General features: G+C 47.9%; 1 protein-coding gene across 2 annotated transcripts in view; it reads left to right on the forward strand.

Annotated features, from left to right (window-relative positions):
- The window catches only part of spegb (striated muscle enriched protein kinase b), a 57,099-nt gene that overhangs the window by 15,889 nt on the left and 23,905 nt on the right, over positions 1 to 17,305 (forward strand). The window contains exons 3-18 of one of the 2 annotated variants that reach the window (XM_060039424.1): positions 270 to 288; positions 459 to 545; positions 736 to 787; positions 897 to 2,338; positions 2,659 to 2,802; positions 3,193 to 3,375; positions 4,559 to 4,725; positions 4,977 to 5,065; positions 5,564 to 5,739; positions 6,253 to 6,513; positions 6,736 to 6,894; positions 7,196 to 7,385; positions 8,005 to 8,234; positions 8,736 to 8,855; positions 10,017 to 10,121; positions 13,358 to 13,564. In XM_060039424.1, coding sequence (XP_059895407.1) covers positions 738 to 787; positions 897 to 2,338; positions 2,659 to 2,802; positions 3,193 to 3,375; positions 4,559 to 4,725; positions 4,977 to 5,065; positions 5,564 to 5,739; positions 6,253 to 6,513; positions 6,736 to 6,894; positions 7,196 to 7,385; positions 8,005 to 8,234; positions 8,736 to 8,855; positions 10,017 to 10,121; positions 13,358 to 13,564 — 3,523 coding nt within the window. In that variant the 5' untranslated portion in view covers positions 270 to 288; positions 459 to 545; positions 736 to 737. The remainder of the gene's footprint in view (positions 1 to 269; positions 289 to 458; positions 546 to 735; positions 788 to 896; positions 2,339 to 2,658; positions 2,803 to 3,192; positions 3,376 to 4,558; positions 4,726 to 4,976; positions 5,066 to 5,563; positions 5,740 to 6,252; positions 6,514 to 6,735; positions 6,895 to 7,195; positions 7,386 to 8,004; positions 8,235 to 8,735; positions 8,856 to 10,016; positions 10,122 to 13,357; positions 13,565 to 17,305) is intronic. The other variant, XM_060039423.1, reaches the window with a different exon arrangement.

A 17,305-nucleotide genomic window follows, 5' to 3' on the forward strand; every position in this document is an offset into this window, starting at 1 on the left:
AGCTCTTTGAGGCTGTAATACTGGAGACAGATAAACTCTACAACCTATGCACTTAAAACCAGACATGTCTTCCATGAACGGGTGAGAACGGCCTCAGCTCTACACAAACATTGTGTTTACTGGCCGCCACAGATAGCATTGTATCCAATCCTATCACCTATAATCACCTATAGCGCTAACAAGTATTTTCTATCGGTTCCTATGGTAACAGTGTTTTCTCTCTTCTCTTCTTCTTCTGCTGCCACTATGGAAACTTCCTTTTCCACTAGTGCAGGGAGATCAAACACGGTAAAATATCATGTTAATGTGGGTTCCAGAGATTGTTTTTACTGCTTTTAACTATTTCCCCTTTCTACCATTCAATGCATTGTGTATATGGTTAAATAATCGGTTTCCTTCCATATTTGCAAACAGCTTACATTTGTGTTCTGAAAATGGTTGGTATGCTTGCTCTTCAGATTCAGAGACTACAGATGATGAAGGTGGGGACCAGATTGAGACCAAAGATGAGGGTGGAGATTATGAGGAACGCCCTGTGAATACACGTAAGCAATTTGATTCTGGATCATCTCCCTTATTTCAATTTATATCTATAAGTGATCTTTATTATTCAATTTGAGGATTCATGTTTTGGGGCTGTTAAAAAAAACAACAGTTAGAGAGCAGTCCTGTTTTGAGCTCATGTATGTGTATCAAAAATGATTATTATATGTTGTTGTTTTTTATGGGACTTAGTGATGGACAAATCTGCAAATGAAGATGACCCTGAGTATTCTAAGGCAACCAGGTAAGCCAACACAATAAACAAAAAACATTCTCTAAACACATTCATTATAGCAGGTCAATTGTTTTTTAAACACTGGTATTTTAAATATTGTTTTGTTTGTAATTTCTAGTCAATCTCCCCCTCAAGTCCTGCCGCCCCCATCTCCAAGGGTCAACAGGCGTTCCTCAGCCTCTCCGAGTCGCTCTGGCTCAACAACGCCCATTAGTTTCAGTGGAAGGAAAAAGGTCCCCGTTCCCACCGACTACCAGGACACGGTGCCTGGGGAGTTTGAAGAGAAGGTCCGACAGCCCAAATCAGTTGGCATGTCCCAGGGCAGCACCCACGACTCCCGACCCCAGACCCCTGTGAGCGAGTACTCCTCCCGGAAGGACCTTGCAACCAGGCCCTCCCCGAAGCTCACCAGGGCGAGTTCCAAGGTTTTTGAGAAGGTGCGAGGTTTGGAGGAAAGAAGACGCAGCCTCGACCTTCCCGAAGGCTCCGTCTCGGGAAGATCTTGGGCCGGATTCAACCGCGAAGGGTCTGTTGACTCAGACGACGGTGGAAGCCGGCTAGGGATCTCCAGGGAGAGTTCCAGAGAAGACCTACGGGAGGCTCTGAAGGAGGATGCGGCAGAGAGGAGGTCGATGTTCAGACAGAGGGCCGCCTCGCTCGAAGACAAGCCTCGCTACACGCAGAAGGTTCAGGACATCGAGAACAAGTTCACAGAGGAGCTCCAGCGCATCAAGAAGCTTGTGGGCAAACCCCACATGAAGAAGTCTTTCTCAACCGAGCAACTCACCTCGAGGGGACGGCAACGGCAGCCTTTTAGGAAACTCGAGCCCATACCTCCACAAGTAATCCAGAAGCTCCAGGAGAGGGAACAGGCACAGTGGGCCAAGGAACAGAAGGAAAACGAGCCAGGTAAACTAGGTTCTTCCTCAAGGTCACCACAGAACCTCGGTAACCCACCAGAGTCAATGCAGTTATCAGACCTACCGGGACAATGTTCAAGGAGGGAAATGGCCAGTCCGGTGAGGGAAATCATTCAGAGGTCACCATCGCCCGCTGCTACTCGAGCGCTACGAGCAGAATCACCGAGCACAAACGTTGAATTGTCATTGCGTAAAGTTGAACGAAGACCGCCAAGTCCGCTAGTGCAAAGGGTATCTCGAGTCCAAGAACCACCACACACACAGCCGGTGTCTCCTGTGCAAATGTCTACAAAAGACGAGATTTCAGGGCGGAAGACACCCATAGAAGTTGCCCTGCGGAGGATTGAAAACAGACCAGAGAGTCCTCTGGTGCAGAGAAGAACTACGATGATGCAGGAGCTCCCTGTACAACAAGCAGCAAAGCCAGCGGGGGTGACACCATTAAGTCCATCGGAGGAGAAAATGGAGGTTGAGGACACGAAGCCTGCAGCCTCCAAGCTGAGCATCCCAACCATCGTGGTGGAGGACGAGCCTGTGGAACAGACTCAGCAGGCGCCGCAGGTCAAGAGCGCCAAAGGAGGACCAGCGCAGAAGACCAAAGCCAAGAGTCGCAGGATGCGGCCCATGTCTCCAGAGCTCGGTCAGATATTAAGCTCTTTTTTGTTCTTTGTTTCCTTCTTAAGTCCTTTTTTCATTTATTTAGTTTAGTACGTTCTTACTAACTTACTTTGGTTTTTGTACTTTATATTGTCTTTATTACTTAAACGTATATATTCTTTCTTTCTTTCATTTGTATATTAGTTCTTTCTCTCTTTTCTTCTTTCTTTCTATAGTAGTATTTAGTCATTGTATTGGACATGTAAAATTGTAAAACCAGCTGACCCGTCTGACAAAAATGACATGCATACAAAAACTAATAGTTGACCCAAACTCTTTCTCTTGATGTGAGAAATCGTACAGATTCTTCCGATGACTCCTATGTGTCTGCTGGTGAGGACCCGATGGAGGCCCCGGTGTGTGAATGTCCCCTTAAGGACACCGTCTCAACCGCCGGAACCGACGTGCTCCTGAAGTGTGTCATTGCCGGCACCCCTCTTCCCGAAGGTTGGCAATCCACTCTGTTTAAACCAGAGGTCACCAGAAAATGATCTACTGTGACCCACCTGTGACCTTACATTGAGCCAAGCAAGCATCCATCAAATATTTGATGCAGTGAAATAAGCAATACTTCAGTCCAATAATAACATTTATCCATTTATATTTTTCTTCAATGCAGTCTTCCCCTTTTCAGTTCACTCTCCTATGATTAAATGATAGCGGCCAAGGCCTGTATGTTCTTGACATTTGAATTGTAGGCCTACTGTGCGTGACTTAGTTCTCTGCTATGATACGCTTATGGGTCTGACCCGCAGTTTGAAAATTACTGGTTTTAATATCGATCCTTTGAGCCTATTTTTCAATTGCTCATTGTTTTTTTCTTATTATCATTTTCAGTGACATGGAGAAGAGATAACACCGTCATCACTGGCAGTGCTAAATGTGTGCTGAAGGTGGAGGGCGATCGGCATAGCCTCCTCATCAAGTCTGCAAAAGCGAGCGACGCAGGGAAATACTCTGTCACTGCAGTCAACGAGGTCGGCAAGGTCTCCACAACTTCCACCCTTGTCGTCAAAGCAGGTAACTTCGTTAGCTGTTACCATTATTAAGATCTTATCAAACGTTGATCTGGTAGTAAACAAAATCGTTTTTTGTAAGTTGTAGACCTCATCTCTGTAATTCATTCTGGGAAAGCAAATCTTCTTTGATTATTTTATAGGAAATCTGTTTAACAGGCAACCTGCTACGGCAGTAGATTAAAACAAGGCCATTACCATTATTTTTGTTGGACAGCATGAATTGCTTTTTAAAGAGCTTTTACAAATCACCTTGGCGGCCAGTGGAAAAAAAGAAAGAAACCCTCTTCTATGTTTAAAGTTCCCACAGGAAATAAAACTGGCTCTCCTAGGTCCAAAATGGGCTGTTTTCTTCTATTAAACTGATATAGACAAACAATAATACAGTTATTTAAGGTGTGTATTTTTCATATATTTGAACCCAAATGTAATTTGTGCTTACTTATGTATACAGCAATATGATGCAGTTATGAAACCTGCCTGAATTGGTGTTCAACTGACAAGTATGTTGTCCTATTGTATTGCTCTACAGTCAACTATAACTGGTAGCGCAATGCTTGACAGCTAGATTTGATTTTGGACATATTCAATATCAAGGCAAAGCTCTATCCTAGCCAAAACGACCAACCCTCCCACTTCTTCAAAAGGCAGGTCTTGCCCCAACCTCCCATGTAAGGTTATATGATTTTCCCCCACTCTCAGCAAATGAGTCTTCCATATATTGCAGTTGAGCAACCACACGAAGAGTTGCCATAGCAACTCAGAGGCTAAATCAACCTATAAATTGCCCACTACAGCGCAGCAGTTACACTCAATACGAATCCTCTTGTTCTGTGGTCTCAGGTCATTGTAAAGCCCATCATATTTTCTCTGATGACAGAAAGAGAAAAAAAACTGAATTACACACTGAAATAACATAATCAAAGTCTTTATTTAAATGAATCATATTGCATTAACCAAAAATTGCATTTACTTTTAAGGTCACGAATTATTGCATTTACATTCATTTCATCCAGTCATTTAGCAGAACCTTGGAAAAAAGGTAAATTACCGGCACATTTTAGATAAATGTCAACAAGGAGCAGGTAGGAATCTAGCTCAAGGATGACTAACAGTTAGGCTGCGGACTATCATAAAACATCATAAATTAGGCAATGTCTTACACAACGTTTCCTGGTGTCTGGAAGGCTTGGTTCAGGAGCCCCGGGGGACCCTGGGGCCGCCCAGGAACGTCAGCAGCCCCATCACGTCCGACGAGGAGTACCTCAGCCCCCTGGAGGAAGGCCTAGACATGGGGCCGCCGGGACCCCGGCGGGTCATCGACACCCTGTTCAAGGAGCCCCCCACATTCCTGGTAAGAAAGCCACAAAGACAGTAGAAATTATAATTATTTTCCTTTCCTTAAAAGAAAACCTAGAATGCAGGTAATATTGGGGTTGCCAAGGGGATGATTTTACATTGAGTTGAGTTTTACAGGCGGGTAAAACATGAAGAATCCATACCTCTCCGTTTCACTCCAATGACCTTAGTTTTCTGGCTGTTTTCTGTCTTTTTCTGTGAAGCTGTGAACCTCAAAAATAACTCCCATGCTCCCATTCCACGCAGGCAACCATGAGTGATCAGGCTGTCATTGAGGGACAGGAAGTGACATTGTCCGTGCGAATAAGTGGACAACCCAAACCAATGCTTTATTGGTAGGTTCCCCCCGACCGCCTGTCATGGCTCTGAATGCTCACATGTCTGTTCTCTTTGGCCCATGTTGCCTTGAAGTTAATGCCAACTGGCATGAGTCTAAAGATGAAGATGGCATTTTTCTTTCTTCTTCTCTGGCATAAAATGCTATGCTGTGTAGTACATTTAGGATCAGAATTATTTAGATTTTGAACAAGAAACAGCTTGAGACGAGAAACTGAACAGAAGGGCGCAAAGAAGCAAAGTTGCATCATACCAGTTCAATCATCATGCATACAGAACAAACTCCACGTTAAATACATAGGCTCTCTCATTACCAAAAGATGTTCCAACAGTTATCATATTTTTATGAAACGCAGATATGCTCTTATGTAGTGAATCCTAGTGAAATATAACAGCTTCAGGTGGATATGAATAGACCTGGGTGAAGAGCAGACCAAAGGATTGTTCTTCTTTGCTCTTTTGATCTCCGTCTAATCCTTTTCTCCTGATCTTTGCAGGCTGAGGGACAGGGTGACGGTGAAAACAGGCCTGCGGCACGTGGTGCGCGAGGTGGAGGACGGCGCTTTCGAGATGAACATCCTGTCTGCAAAGCGGTCTGACACAGGGGTGTACACGTGTAAAATCATCAACGAGTACGGCACCAAGCAGTGCGAAGCAAGGCTAGAGGTCAAAGGTAAATGTCTGCTGTTGTAAATTTAGAAGTTTGTTCATGTGATGGATTAATGTTTGTTTTTAAGACGTAACCTTTTTTTTCCATGGAAAATAACGAGTTGGTTTATGAATAACAATGACAAGGCAATGATATGGATCAATGATCAATCAATGTCCATATGCTGATAATATCAAATGTAAATATCTTTCAAATAAATCATTCACTGTTGAAGGAATTCGAAAATGCATTGGATGCAGCTAAATATTATTAAAGCTAGACATCTTAGCAGACATTAATTTGAACACATTGCCCATGTTATTGTGCATTGGAATAAAAATAAATAAATGATGATGTATTTACATATATATATATATAATTGATAAGTATAATTAGCTTTTACCATCATTATATAATGCTGGGTCAACTGAACAGTCAATAGATTGATTTATCTCTGAATAAACTTACAGTGGTACATGAATACCTAAAGCCCTTGATGTGAACACTGCATTCCCCTTTCCTCCATGCCCTGCCCAGCCCCGGCGGTAGAGCCCGGTCTGGCAGTGATCCGCCCCGTCCGGGACATCACGGCCAAGGCGGGGGACACTGTTCTGTTTGAGTGCCACGTCATGGGGCCCCAGGACACGGACGTGGACTGGCTGGCCAACAACAAGCTGATCCAGCCCGCGCTGCTCAACTGCAAGATGCACTTCGACGGCCGCAAATGTCGCCTGTTGCTCAACTCGGTGCACGAGGACGACAGCGGCACATACGTGTGCAAGCTGAGCACGGCCAAAGGTGGGTGGCAAGGAAGAGCACTCTGGAGTTTCAATCTGGCAATTAATGAATCCATTAATGAAGTGCTAAGGAACGCTGATTCAAAGTGAGAATGTTGATGTATTATTTTTAACATACCCTTGGTTTGTATGTCACTTTTTCATTCTGTCTTTAGTCATTTTCTTCTTCATGTCTGTTTACATAACTACCTATATGTCTGCCTGTCCATCTGTCTCTCTTCAGAGGAGGTGACCTCCAGTGGGAAGCTGAAGGTCATTCCCTCTGTCCATCCCCTGTTCACTCGTAAGCTGGACGTGCTGGAGGTCATTGAGGGTCGCAATGCTCGCTTCGACTGTAAAGTCAGCGGCACCCCTCCGCCAAACGTCACCTGGAGCCACTTTGGTAATATCATCTCATATGGTTCCTTTAAAATGTCTGTACAAACTGAAACTGAAACTAATCTCCCCTGTCTGTATCTGTAAAAACTGAGGCTGAAACTAACCTGGCTAGATAAAGGATGAAAAACATAACTAATGTCTGTTACTTTACTGAAACATAAACTAACATTCCATGTCTGTAATAGTACAACTTAAAACTGAAACTATCCTCCTGTGTCTGTAACTATACAAACTGAAACTGAAACAAACCTCCCCCTGCAACTGAACCTGTTTGTAACTGTACACACCTCATTTCTAACCTGTAGACCAGCAGCTGTCCGACAGCGAGGACGTGCACATCGTGCAGGAGGGCGGGCGCCACTCGCTCATCATCTGCCACGTGACCAATGAGGATGAGGGGTTCTACACGGTCATGGCGCGCAATGGCCAGGGCGAGGCGGAGAACTCTGCGGAGCTCTACGTCCAGGAGCCACGGCCCGCAATCTCCTCCCAGATGTATGGACCTGCTCGCATCTCCCTCCCTCCTCCCTCTGGGATAGATACATGTCTTTACATTAAGATGGGGTCGATAACTGCTCAGATAATTGTTATTATCTCATATATAATGCACCCATAATTATTAAACTGTTTTCATGGATGAAGTGTTGCATACCTTAAAAGGAGAGTGTAAATTATTGATTTACTTCACAATGTTATTTTACGGAACACCAAAAAATAATGTTAATTTGTTATGAGGATAACAATATTGATTGTATGCTTTGATTGCCCCTCTCTCACATCTCTCTACCCTTCCCCCACTACCTTGTACTGTACACTCTCATCACGAAAACCAATCATCTCCTACCACCTCCTCCATCGATTCCTCTTCCTCCTCCTCCTCCTTTGTCTCCTCATCTGCTACTCCATCGTCTCCTCCTCCTCCATTGTATCCTCCATTGTATCCTCCATCGTCTCCTCCTCCTCCATTATCTCTTCCTCCTCCATTGTCTCCTCTTCCTCCTCCTCCTCCTCCTCCTCCTCCTCCTCCTCCATCGTCCCTCCATGTCCTCATCCATCGTCATCTCCTCCTCCTCCTGCTGTCCTCCTCCTCTTCCTCCTCCTCACCCGCCTCCAGGGCGAAGCTGGAGAAGATGCCATCCATCCCGGAGGAGCCGGAGGTGCCGGAGAGCGAGGTGGAGCGCTTCACCATGCCCGACTTCATCAAGCCGCTGTACGACCTGGACGTGGTGGAGGGCAAGGAGGCGGTGCTCAAGTGCAAGGTGGCCGGCCTGCCCTACCCCACCATCGCCTGGTTCCACAACGGCAAGAGGATCGACAGCACAGAGGACCGCAAGATGACCCAGTGTGAGTTAAACATTTTGCCACTGTGCTTGACTTTCTGGTAGAGTGCATTGTTAAATTGCGAAAAATGGTCTGCTTTACTCCCTGTGTGAAACACATCAGGTGGAAGGGAAACAATTTGATGTTTGGTGATTTATCAGCCGTCTTTATCCAAAGCTACTTCCTGTCGAAAACATTTTTCTGGACCCAAGCTCCCGGCTGTGTACCTTACCAGCTGTCCAATCAACACAGATAAACTATTTCTCACCAATCAGGGAGCAATTAAGAGACAGCTCCATGGAAACACCAGATGAATCAACCATGTTTTCGAAAACTAGCTACAGTCAAGGTCGATTTGACCATAATACGTTTGACTGTGAGAGTGATAGCGTGAGGCTGAAGCTGAACGTGTGTCACACTGCAGGAGCATGAGAGTTATCCGGCTACCCTGCCTTACGTTACTTCACCATACATGACATCTGAGATATATTGATCAACTTAAGACCCTCCCCTTTTGTTGTGCAGTCCGGGACGTCCACAGTCTGGTGATACGCTTTGTGTGCCATTCCCACGGCGGCGTCTACAAGAGCGTCATCTCCAACAAGATCGGCAAGGCAACGTGCTACAGCCACCTCTACGTCACAGGTAACATCTGCTGTGATAGGCTTAGCTACAGCCTCTGGTTACATCTGTTAGGCTAGGCTAGCTTATATCAAAGGCAAAATCTGCTAGGCTACGTCAAAAAAAGATTCTGCTAGGCTGGGCTACAGTCCCCTCTCAGAGCATTCGCCATCGCCGCCCCTACCCTCTGGAACTCCCTCCCTCCGGCCATCCGAAACTCTGATACACTCTGTTCATTCAAAAGTCAACTTAAAACCTATCTCTTCAGGACCACCTACAACATTTGACAAATCATCCTCCGCCATCTTCCACTCTCTTAAAGGCACCCAGTGCAACTTTATGTAAACATTCAATGAAAAATAAACATTCAATTTCTAGTCTTTTTTACACGTAGTAAGTTTCAATAACTCCATACCATTACATATCGACATTCAAGGAGCAAAGATGAGACGTCGTTGTGTGGTGAGAACTGATAGAAAATCGTAAACAACAACAATCGCCGGTGGGGAGAAGCCATTTTTCCATTGACTGGAAGCCTGCTTTATTTATTGTAGGTTACAAAAAATAAAGAAAATGGCGGCATTGTTGTTATCGATTTTGTATCAGTTCTCACCACACAACGACGTCTCATCTTTGCTCCTTAAATGTCGGTATGTAATGGTATGGAGTTATTGAAACTTACATGTAAAAAAGACTAGAAATTGAATGTTTATTTTTAAGCCTCGAAAGTTGCACTGGGTGCCTTTAATGTGTTGCCTATTGTTGTGGTGTTGTTTATTTTTTCCCTTTTGTTTGATTTTCTGTACAGTCTGCATGTATTCCATTCTTATTTGTAAAGCGTCTTTGAGTATTTAGAAAAGCGCTATAAAAAACGGATAAATTATTATTATGATATCACAGGTAATCTATGCAATTGTCAAGTCGTTAGGCTTGATATTATTTGTAAGAAAAGTATCAGATTATAATGACCACCAAATAATGACCACAAATCTTAAAAACACATCTTAATTGCTGTTACAAAATGATTAGTATAACTGAAATTTAGGGTAAATATTTGTAATTTCTGTATTCCTGTATCCGTCTAAAATCAAATTGAACTCTGAATGTGCTATTTGTGCTGAATAAGGAGCCAGTTCAATGACAAGACATGCCATCTGTGATTCTGATCATGGTTCTCCTCCCCAGACATGCTCCCTGACCCACCAGAGGGGGCCCCAGTGGTGGAGGCCATCACTGGGAAGACGGTCACTCTGTCCTGGAGGAAGCCAAGGAGGCTGGACCCCTCCATTGGTACACAGGACTACATCCTGACAAACTTTTCACTTAACAGTGGCCATAAATACACAGAACATAACCATATACTACTGGATGTATGTCAACGACACGTCAAACACTTCAATCAGAAATAAACCAGCAAATAACTATGTTGATCGGCATAGACATTGATTAAATGTACCGTTATTAGGTGAGTGCTGCATGCAGCGCTCAACTATTGTTCTTCATAAGTTTTATTCTTTCTTTCTTTCTTATTCTCTACAATCTTTGGGACCTATCTTCTTCCTCATTTTTTCACCTAGAGAATCCATTCAAATTTTTTAAAATTCAGAATATCTTGGAATTGCGCACTTCTTTTCAGATTTTTTACTATTATACTTTTAAAATATTATCTTTTTTTAACATGGGAGTCAATGGGAGGCGGCAGAGCCGTCCTCTAGAAGCCTACTTCAAACTGTTTAAGACGTAACAAAATCAACCATTTATCTTCGTTCCAATTTCGATATCATTTAATCTTTCTTCAGAATCACAGTTTTAGTTTCAAACCGTCATATTCTACAGTTGGTCCCATTGAAGCCGTCTGCCCATTCTGACACTTAAATTACTGAAGACATCGTAACTCGGTCAAATTTCAACCATTTACCATTGTTCAAACCATTAAACAAATCTACACACTTGTATCTTCAATAATATCCAAACGGAATTTCAATATCATTGAACTTTATTCAGAATCACAGTTTTATTTTCATGCCGGCTTCGTTTTCAGTTGGTCTCATTGATTTACCTACGTTGACGCTGGAGCGTGAGGATGTTCAGCAGTGTTGCCAGATTAGGCGTTTTCCCCCGCTGGATTGGTCTACTTTTGGAGGACACACACACACACACACACACACACACACACACACACACACACACACACACACACACACACACACACACACACACACACACACACACACACACACACACACACACACACACACACACACACACACACACACACACACACACACACACACACACACACACACACACACACACACACACACACACACACACACACACACACACACACACACACACACACACACACACACACACACACACACACACACACACACACACACACACACACACACACACACACACACACACACACACGAGCCGGGTTCCACGGACAAACGACACTTTGGTGTGCTGGATAAGCCATTGCAGGCATTTATTAACAATCCACTTCAATCAAACAGGGTTCTCACGGTCTCTAGGGCCTCCGTGGGCCTCTAGCTGCACGAGGACCCGAGCGCTTCCTTCTTCCTCCCGTGCTGTGCCGTGCTGTCCAAGTGTCAGCCCTTTTATATCTCCTCTGCCACCGGCCAGGTGTCCCCCAATCACCCTGATTGGGGTGCCGAAAGGGCTGCTCTCTCTCGCCGGCTGGTGGGTGGGGGTGGTACACCCCGTCCTCTACGGTACCCCGGGCCCGTCCAGGCCGAGGACCACGTGGCGGGATGCCACACTCCTCCACCCTTTGTACCTCGTCTCCCGCCGCCTCGTCTCCCGCCGCCTCGTCTCCCGCCGCCTCGTCTCCCGCCGCCTCGTCTCCCGCTGCGCCGGCGGCGGCTGCCTCTCCTGCCGCGGCGGCGACCGCATCTCCTGCCCCGGGACTCTAGTGCCGGGTCCCAAAGCCGGCGAAATATCGGGCAATCCCTCCCGATTAGGAGCGGCACGGGGAGGTTGGGTACAATCCCCGCCCGTGCCGTAAACACCCCTTGTGGTGTCCGTACGACCACATGGCAGGTCTTATAGGACCGTGTGTCCCCGTGCACGCAGGCCACCTCGATGGGTTTCCCCTCCCTCCCTCCCGCCAAGTCGGGGCGGAGGAGGGTGACAACGCTGCCGGTGTCCACCATGGCCTGCGTGTCCTGGTTCATAACCCTCGCCGGGATGGTCGGACTACCAGATGTCCCCTGCGCCCAGCAGGTCGCCAGCATACAGGGCCGACCCGTCCGCACGTCCGCGCCGGCCGGCGGCGCAGCCCCGTCCCGGCCTCGCGCTGCGGCCTGCTCTCCCGCGGCGGCGGCGGCGTCCCTTGCGGCAGCGGCGGCGTCCCTGGCGGCGGCGGCGGCGGCGGCGTCCCTGGCGGCGGCGGCGGCGTCCCTGGCGGCGGCGGCGGCGTCCCTGGCGGCGGCGGCGGCGTCTCTCGCGGCGCCGGCGGCGTCTGTCCCGACCGGGTTCGGCATACCGGATTGGTGGGGTACTTTACCGGGGGGTTGTAGTGGGATCTTCATGCCCGCATCCTCCACCATATGTGGCAACCCGCTACCCAAATGAGCCGGGTTCCACGGACAAACGACACTTTGGTGTGCTGGATAAGCCATTGCAGGCATTTATTAACAATCCACTTCAATCAAACAGGGTTCTCACGGTCTCTAGGGCCTCCGTGGGCCTCTAGCTGCACGAGGACCCGAGCGCTTCCTTCTTCCTCCCGTGCTGTGCCGTGCTGTCCAAGTGTCAGCCCTTTTATATCTCCTCTGCCACCGGCCAGGTGTCCCCCAATCACCCTGATTGGGGTGCCGAAAGGGCTGCTCTCTCTCGCCGGCTGGTGGGTGGGGGTGGTACACCCCGTCCTCTACGGTACCCCGGGCCCGTCCAGGCCGAGGACCACGTGGCGGGATGCCACAACACACACACACACACACACACACACACCACTGCAGGGCAATCGTTTGACCTTGTACATTTCTGCATTGTTAGCAATGCTTTGCGCTTTTCATTCAGACAGAATCATTTACTTTTTCTTAAATTGTGTGCATTTTTACATTGTTTACTCCATTTAGACTTTTGAACTTTTGTTCAAATCCCTTCACTTGATTTAATCCATTTAACGTTTCTTTATGTCTTAATCTATGTGGCTTTATTAAACAATATTTTCAACCTCACTTTGTACTACAGCACTCACCGCATTTTCTGCAGGAAATGCATTTTTCTAGTTATTTTATATTCTTTCTACATCTACTTCAGCTGAATTTTACAGAAATATTACAACATTTGGTAAAGCAATTTCTGTTACATTTCAATCCTCAAATTAGAATTCAATATAAGAAACGATTTTCTTTATTTATTCCAGATGGGAAATTCAGCAACATCATGTTATTCATAGTTTTATTGTATGTTTTCCTCTGTAATCCCTCTAAACTACATGAAGTACATGATACAAACCCAGTTGTATTGAATATAAACGTGATGTGTTCCAGAGGCGGGCTCCCTGATGTACGCCATCCAGCAGCAGGCGCTGGGATCCATCCAGTGGACCATAATAGCCTCCAGCCTGAAGGAGACCGGCTACACCATCACCACCCTCTCCAAGGGCGTCCGCTACACCTTCAGGGTGCTCACCATCACCTCCAAGGCCTTCAGCAAGCCCTCCGCTGCCACCGAGCCCCTGCAGCTGCTGGACAGAGGTACGCAGATAATGGCTTTATTATTGACTTGTATAGTCTATGTAAGGGTTATTATAGTAGTGTCATGTTAATGGTTGCGTTCAAAGTCTATGTATGGCCAGGTCATATAAAACGGAGAAGAAACGTCACTGTGACAAAATAAATGAGAAGCTCTCTTTCATTTTTTTCTGATTACATTTATTGACCTAGTTCAAAGTAAAGTTAGGCTTCTGGTAAATTGTGTTTATGGTCAATGTTTCTGCTAGACATTGCGTTTATGGTGCGGGCTTTCTGGTAAACAGTGTGTTTCTGGTAAATGTTTCTGGTAAACAGTGTGTTTATGGTACAGGTTTCTGGTAAACAGTGTGTTTCTGGTTGGTCCTGGTTAACAGTGTGTTTATGGTAGGTTCTGGTAAACATTGTGTGTATGGTTAAGGCTTCTGGTAAATAGTTTGTTTATGGTACAGGTTCTTGGTTAACAGTTTGTTTATGGTAAATGTTTCTGGTAAACTGTTTGTTTCTGGTAGGTTCTGGTAAACATGAGTTTCTGTTAAAGGTTCCTAGCAGTGGCGTCACTAGGCTGCTTTATTCGGGGGTAAAGCCCCGGATATTATTTGATTAGCCCCGAAAAAATAAATAAAAAAATAATAACAATAATAATGTCCTGGAACCGTCACCTTATCGTGGTGGAGAGGTTTGCGTGTCCCTGTGAACCTGAGAGCTGTGTTGTCTGGAGCCTTGTGCTCCTGGTAGGGTCTCTCATGGCAGAGTGGTCTCAGGTGAGGGGCCAGACTAAGAATGGTTCATAAAACTCCAATGAATAACGAAAAAAGAGGAGATGTGACCCGGCCCGGAGGAAGCCCGGGGCCCCCGTCTGGAGCCAGGCCCAGACGGAGGGCTCGATGGCGAGCGCCTGGTGGCCGGGTTTGCCACGGAGCCCGGTCGGGCACAGCCCGAACAAACTACGTGGCACCCCCCCTCTCTTCATCCCATGGGCCCACCACCTGTGGGAAGACCCGTTGGGGTCGGGTGCGCAGCCACATGGGTGGCAGCGAAGGTCAGGGGTCTCGACGGACCAGACCCGGGCGGCAGAAGCTGGCTCTGGGGACGTGGAACGTCACCTCGCTGTGGGGAAAGGAACCGGAGCTTGTGAGGGAGGTGGAGCGCTATCAGTTAGATCTGGTGGGGCTTACCTCCACGCACAGTCTCAGCTCTGGTACCGTACTCCTGGATAAGGGTTGGACTCTATTCTTCTCCGGAGTTGCCAAGGGCGTGAGGCGCCGGGCGGGTGTGGGGATACTCATAAATCCCCGGCTGAGCGCCGCGGTGTTGGAGTTTACCCCGGTAGACGAGAGGGTCGCCTCCCTGCGCCTAAGGGTTGTAGGGGGGAAAACTCTGACTGTTGTTTGTGCGTATGCACCAAACAGCAGCTCAGAGTACTCAGCCTTGTTGGAGACCCTGAATGGAGTCCTGTATGGGGCTCCAGTAGGGGACTCCGTAGTTCTGCTGGGAGACTTCAACGCCCACGTGGGCAACGATGGAGACACCTGGAGAGGCGTGGTGGGGAGGAACAGCCTCCCTGATCTAAACCCGAGCGGTCGTTTGTTATTGGACTTCTGTGCTAGTCATGGATTATCCATAACAAACACCATGTTCGAACATAAGGGTGCTCATAAGTGTACCTGGTACCAGAGTACCCTAGGCCGAAGATCGATGATCGATTTCGTGATCGTGTCATCTGATCTGAGGCCGCATGTTTTGGACACTCGGGTAAAGAGAGGGGCGGAACTGTCAACCGACCACCATCTGGTTGTGAGTTGGATCAGGGAATGGGGGAAATTTCCGGATAGACCTGGTAAGCCCAAACGAGTAGTGCGGGTGAACTGGGAACGTCTGGAGGAGGCCCCCGTCCTAGGTATCTTCAACTCACACCTCCGGCGGAGCTTTTCTGGCATTCCTGTGGAGGTTGGGGGCATTGAGCCGGAGTGGGCGGTGTTCAAAGCCTCCATTGCTGAAGCTGCGGTGGCTAGCTGTGGCCTCAGGGTCTTAGGCTCCTCAAGGGGCGGTAACCCTCGGACACCGTGGTGGACTACGGTGGTCAGGGAAGCCGTCCGACTGAAGAAGGAGGCCTTCCGGGATATGATATCCTGGAGGACTCCTGACTCGGTTGCAGGGTACCGACAGGCTCGAAGGGCTGCAGCGGCTGCTGTGTCGGAGGCTAAGCAGCGGGTGTGGGAGAAGTTCGGAGAGGCCATGGAGAAGGACTTTCGGTCGGCACCAAAGTGTTTCTGGAAGACTATCCGGCACCTCAGGAGGGGGAAACGGGGAACCATCCAAGCTGTGTACAGTAAGGATGGGACTCTGTTGACCTCAACTGAGGAGGTCGTCGGACGTTGGAAGGAACACTTTGAGGAACTCCTGAATCCGAATAACACGCCCTCTATGTTGGAGGCAGAGCTCGAGGTTGATGGTGTTTCGTCGTCAATTTCCCTGGTGGAGGTCACTGAGGTAGTCAAACATCTCCGCAGTGGCAAAGCCCCAGGGATTGATGAGATCCAGCCAGAAATGCTAAAGGCTCTGGGTGTTGAGGGGCTGTCATGGTTAACACGCCTATTCAACATCGCGTGGGAGTCGGGTACAGTGCCAAAGGAGTGGCAAACCGGGGTGGTGGTTCCCGTGTTCAAAAAGGGGGACCAGAGAGTGTGTGCCAATTACCGGGGTATCACACTTCTCAGCCTCCCTGGTAAAGTCTACTCCAAGGTGCTGGAAAGGAGGGTTCGGCCGATCGTCGAACCTCAGATTGAAGAGGAACAATGCGGTTTTCGCCCCGGACGTGGAACTACGGACCAGCTCTTCACTCTCGCAAGGATCCTGGAGGGGGCCTGGGAGTATGCCCATCCGGTCTACATGTGTTTTGTGGATCTGGAGAAGGCGTATGACCGGGTCCCCCGGGAGAAACTGTGGGAGGTGCTGCGGGAGTATGGGGTAAGGGGGTCTATCCTCAGGGCCATCCAATCTTTGTACTCCCAAAGCGAGAGCTGTGTTTGTGTTCTCGGCAGCCAGTCAGTTTCGTTCTCAGTGGGTGCTGGTCTCCGCCAGGGCTGCGCCTTGTCACCAATCCTGTTTGTGATATACATGGACAGGATATCGAGGCGTAGTCGTGGTGGGGAGGGGTTGCAGTTCGGTGGTCTGAGGATCTCGTCATTGCTTTTTGCAGATGATGTGGTCCTCATTGGATCATCGGCCTGTGACCTTCAGCACTCACTGGATCGGCTGGCGGCCGAGTGTGAATCGGCTGGGATGAGGATCAGCACCGCTAAATCTGAGGCCATGACTCTTAGCAGGAAACCGGTGGATTGCTTACTCCGGGTAGGAAATGAGTCCTTAGCCCAAGTGAAGGAGTTCAAGTACCTCGGGGTCTTGTTCGCGAGTGAGGGTACTATGGAGCGTGAGATTGGCCGGAGAATCGGAGCAGCGGGGGCGGTATTGCGTTCGCTTTACCGCACCGTTGTAACGAAAAGAGAGCTGAGCCGCAAGGCAAAGCTCTCGATCTACCGGTCGATCTTCGTTCCTATCCTCACCTATGGTCATGAGGGCTGGGTGATGACCGAAAGGACGAGATCGCGGGTACAAGCGGCCGAGATGAGTTTTCTCAGAAGGGTGGCTGGCGTCTCCCTTAGGGATAGGGTGAGAAGCTCAGCCATCCGTGAGGAACTCGGATTAGAGCCGCTGCTCCTTTACTTAGAAAGGAGTCAGCTGAGG

Source organism: Gadus macrocephalus, chromosome 20, assembly GCF_031168955.1.
Source record: "Gadus macrocephalus chromosome 20, ASM3116895v1".
Taxonomy (NCBI): Eukaryota; Metazoa; Chordata; class Actinopteri; order Gadiformes; family Gadidae; genus Gadus; species Gadus macrocephalus.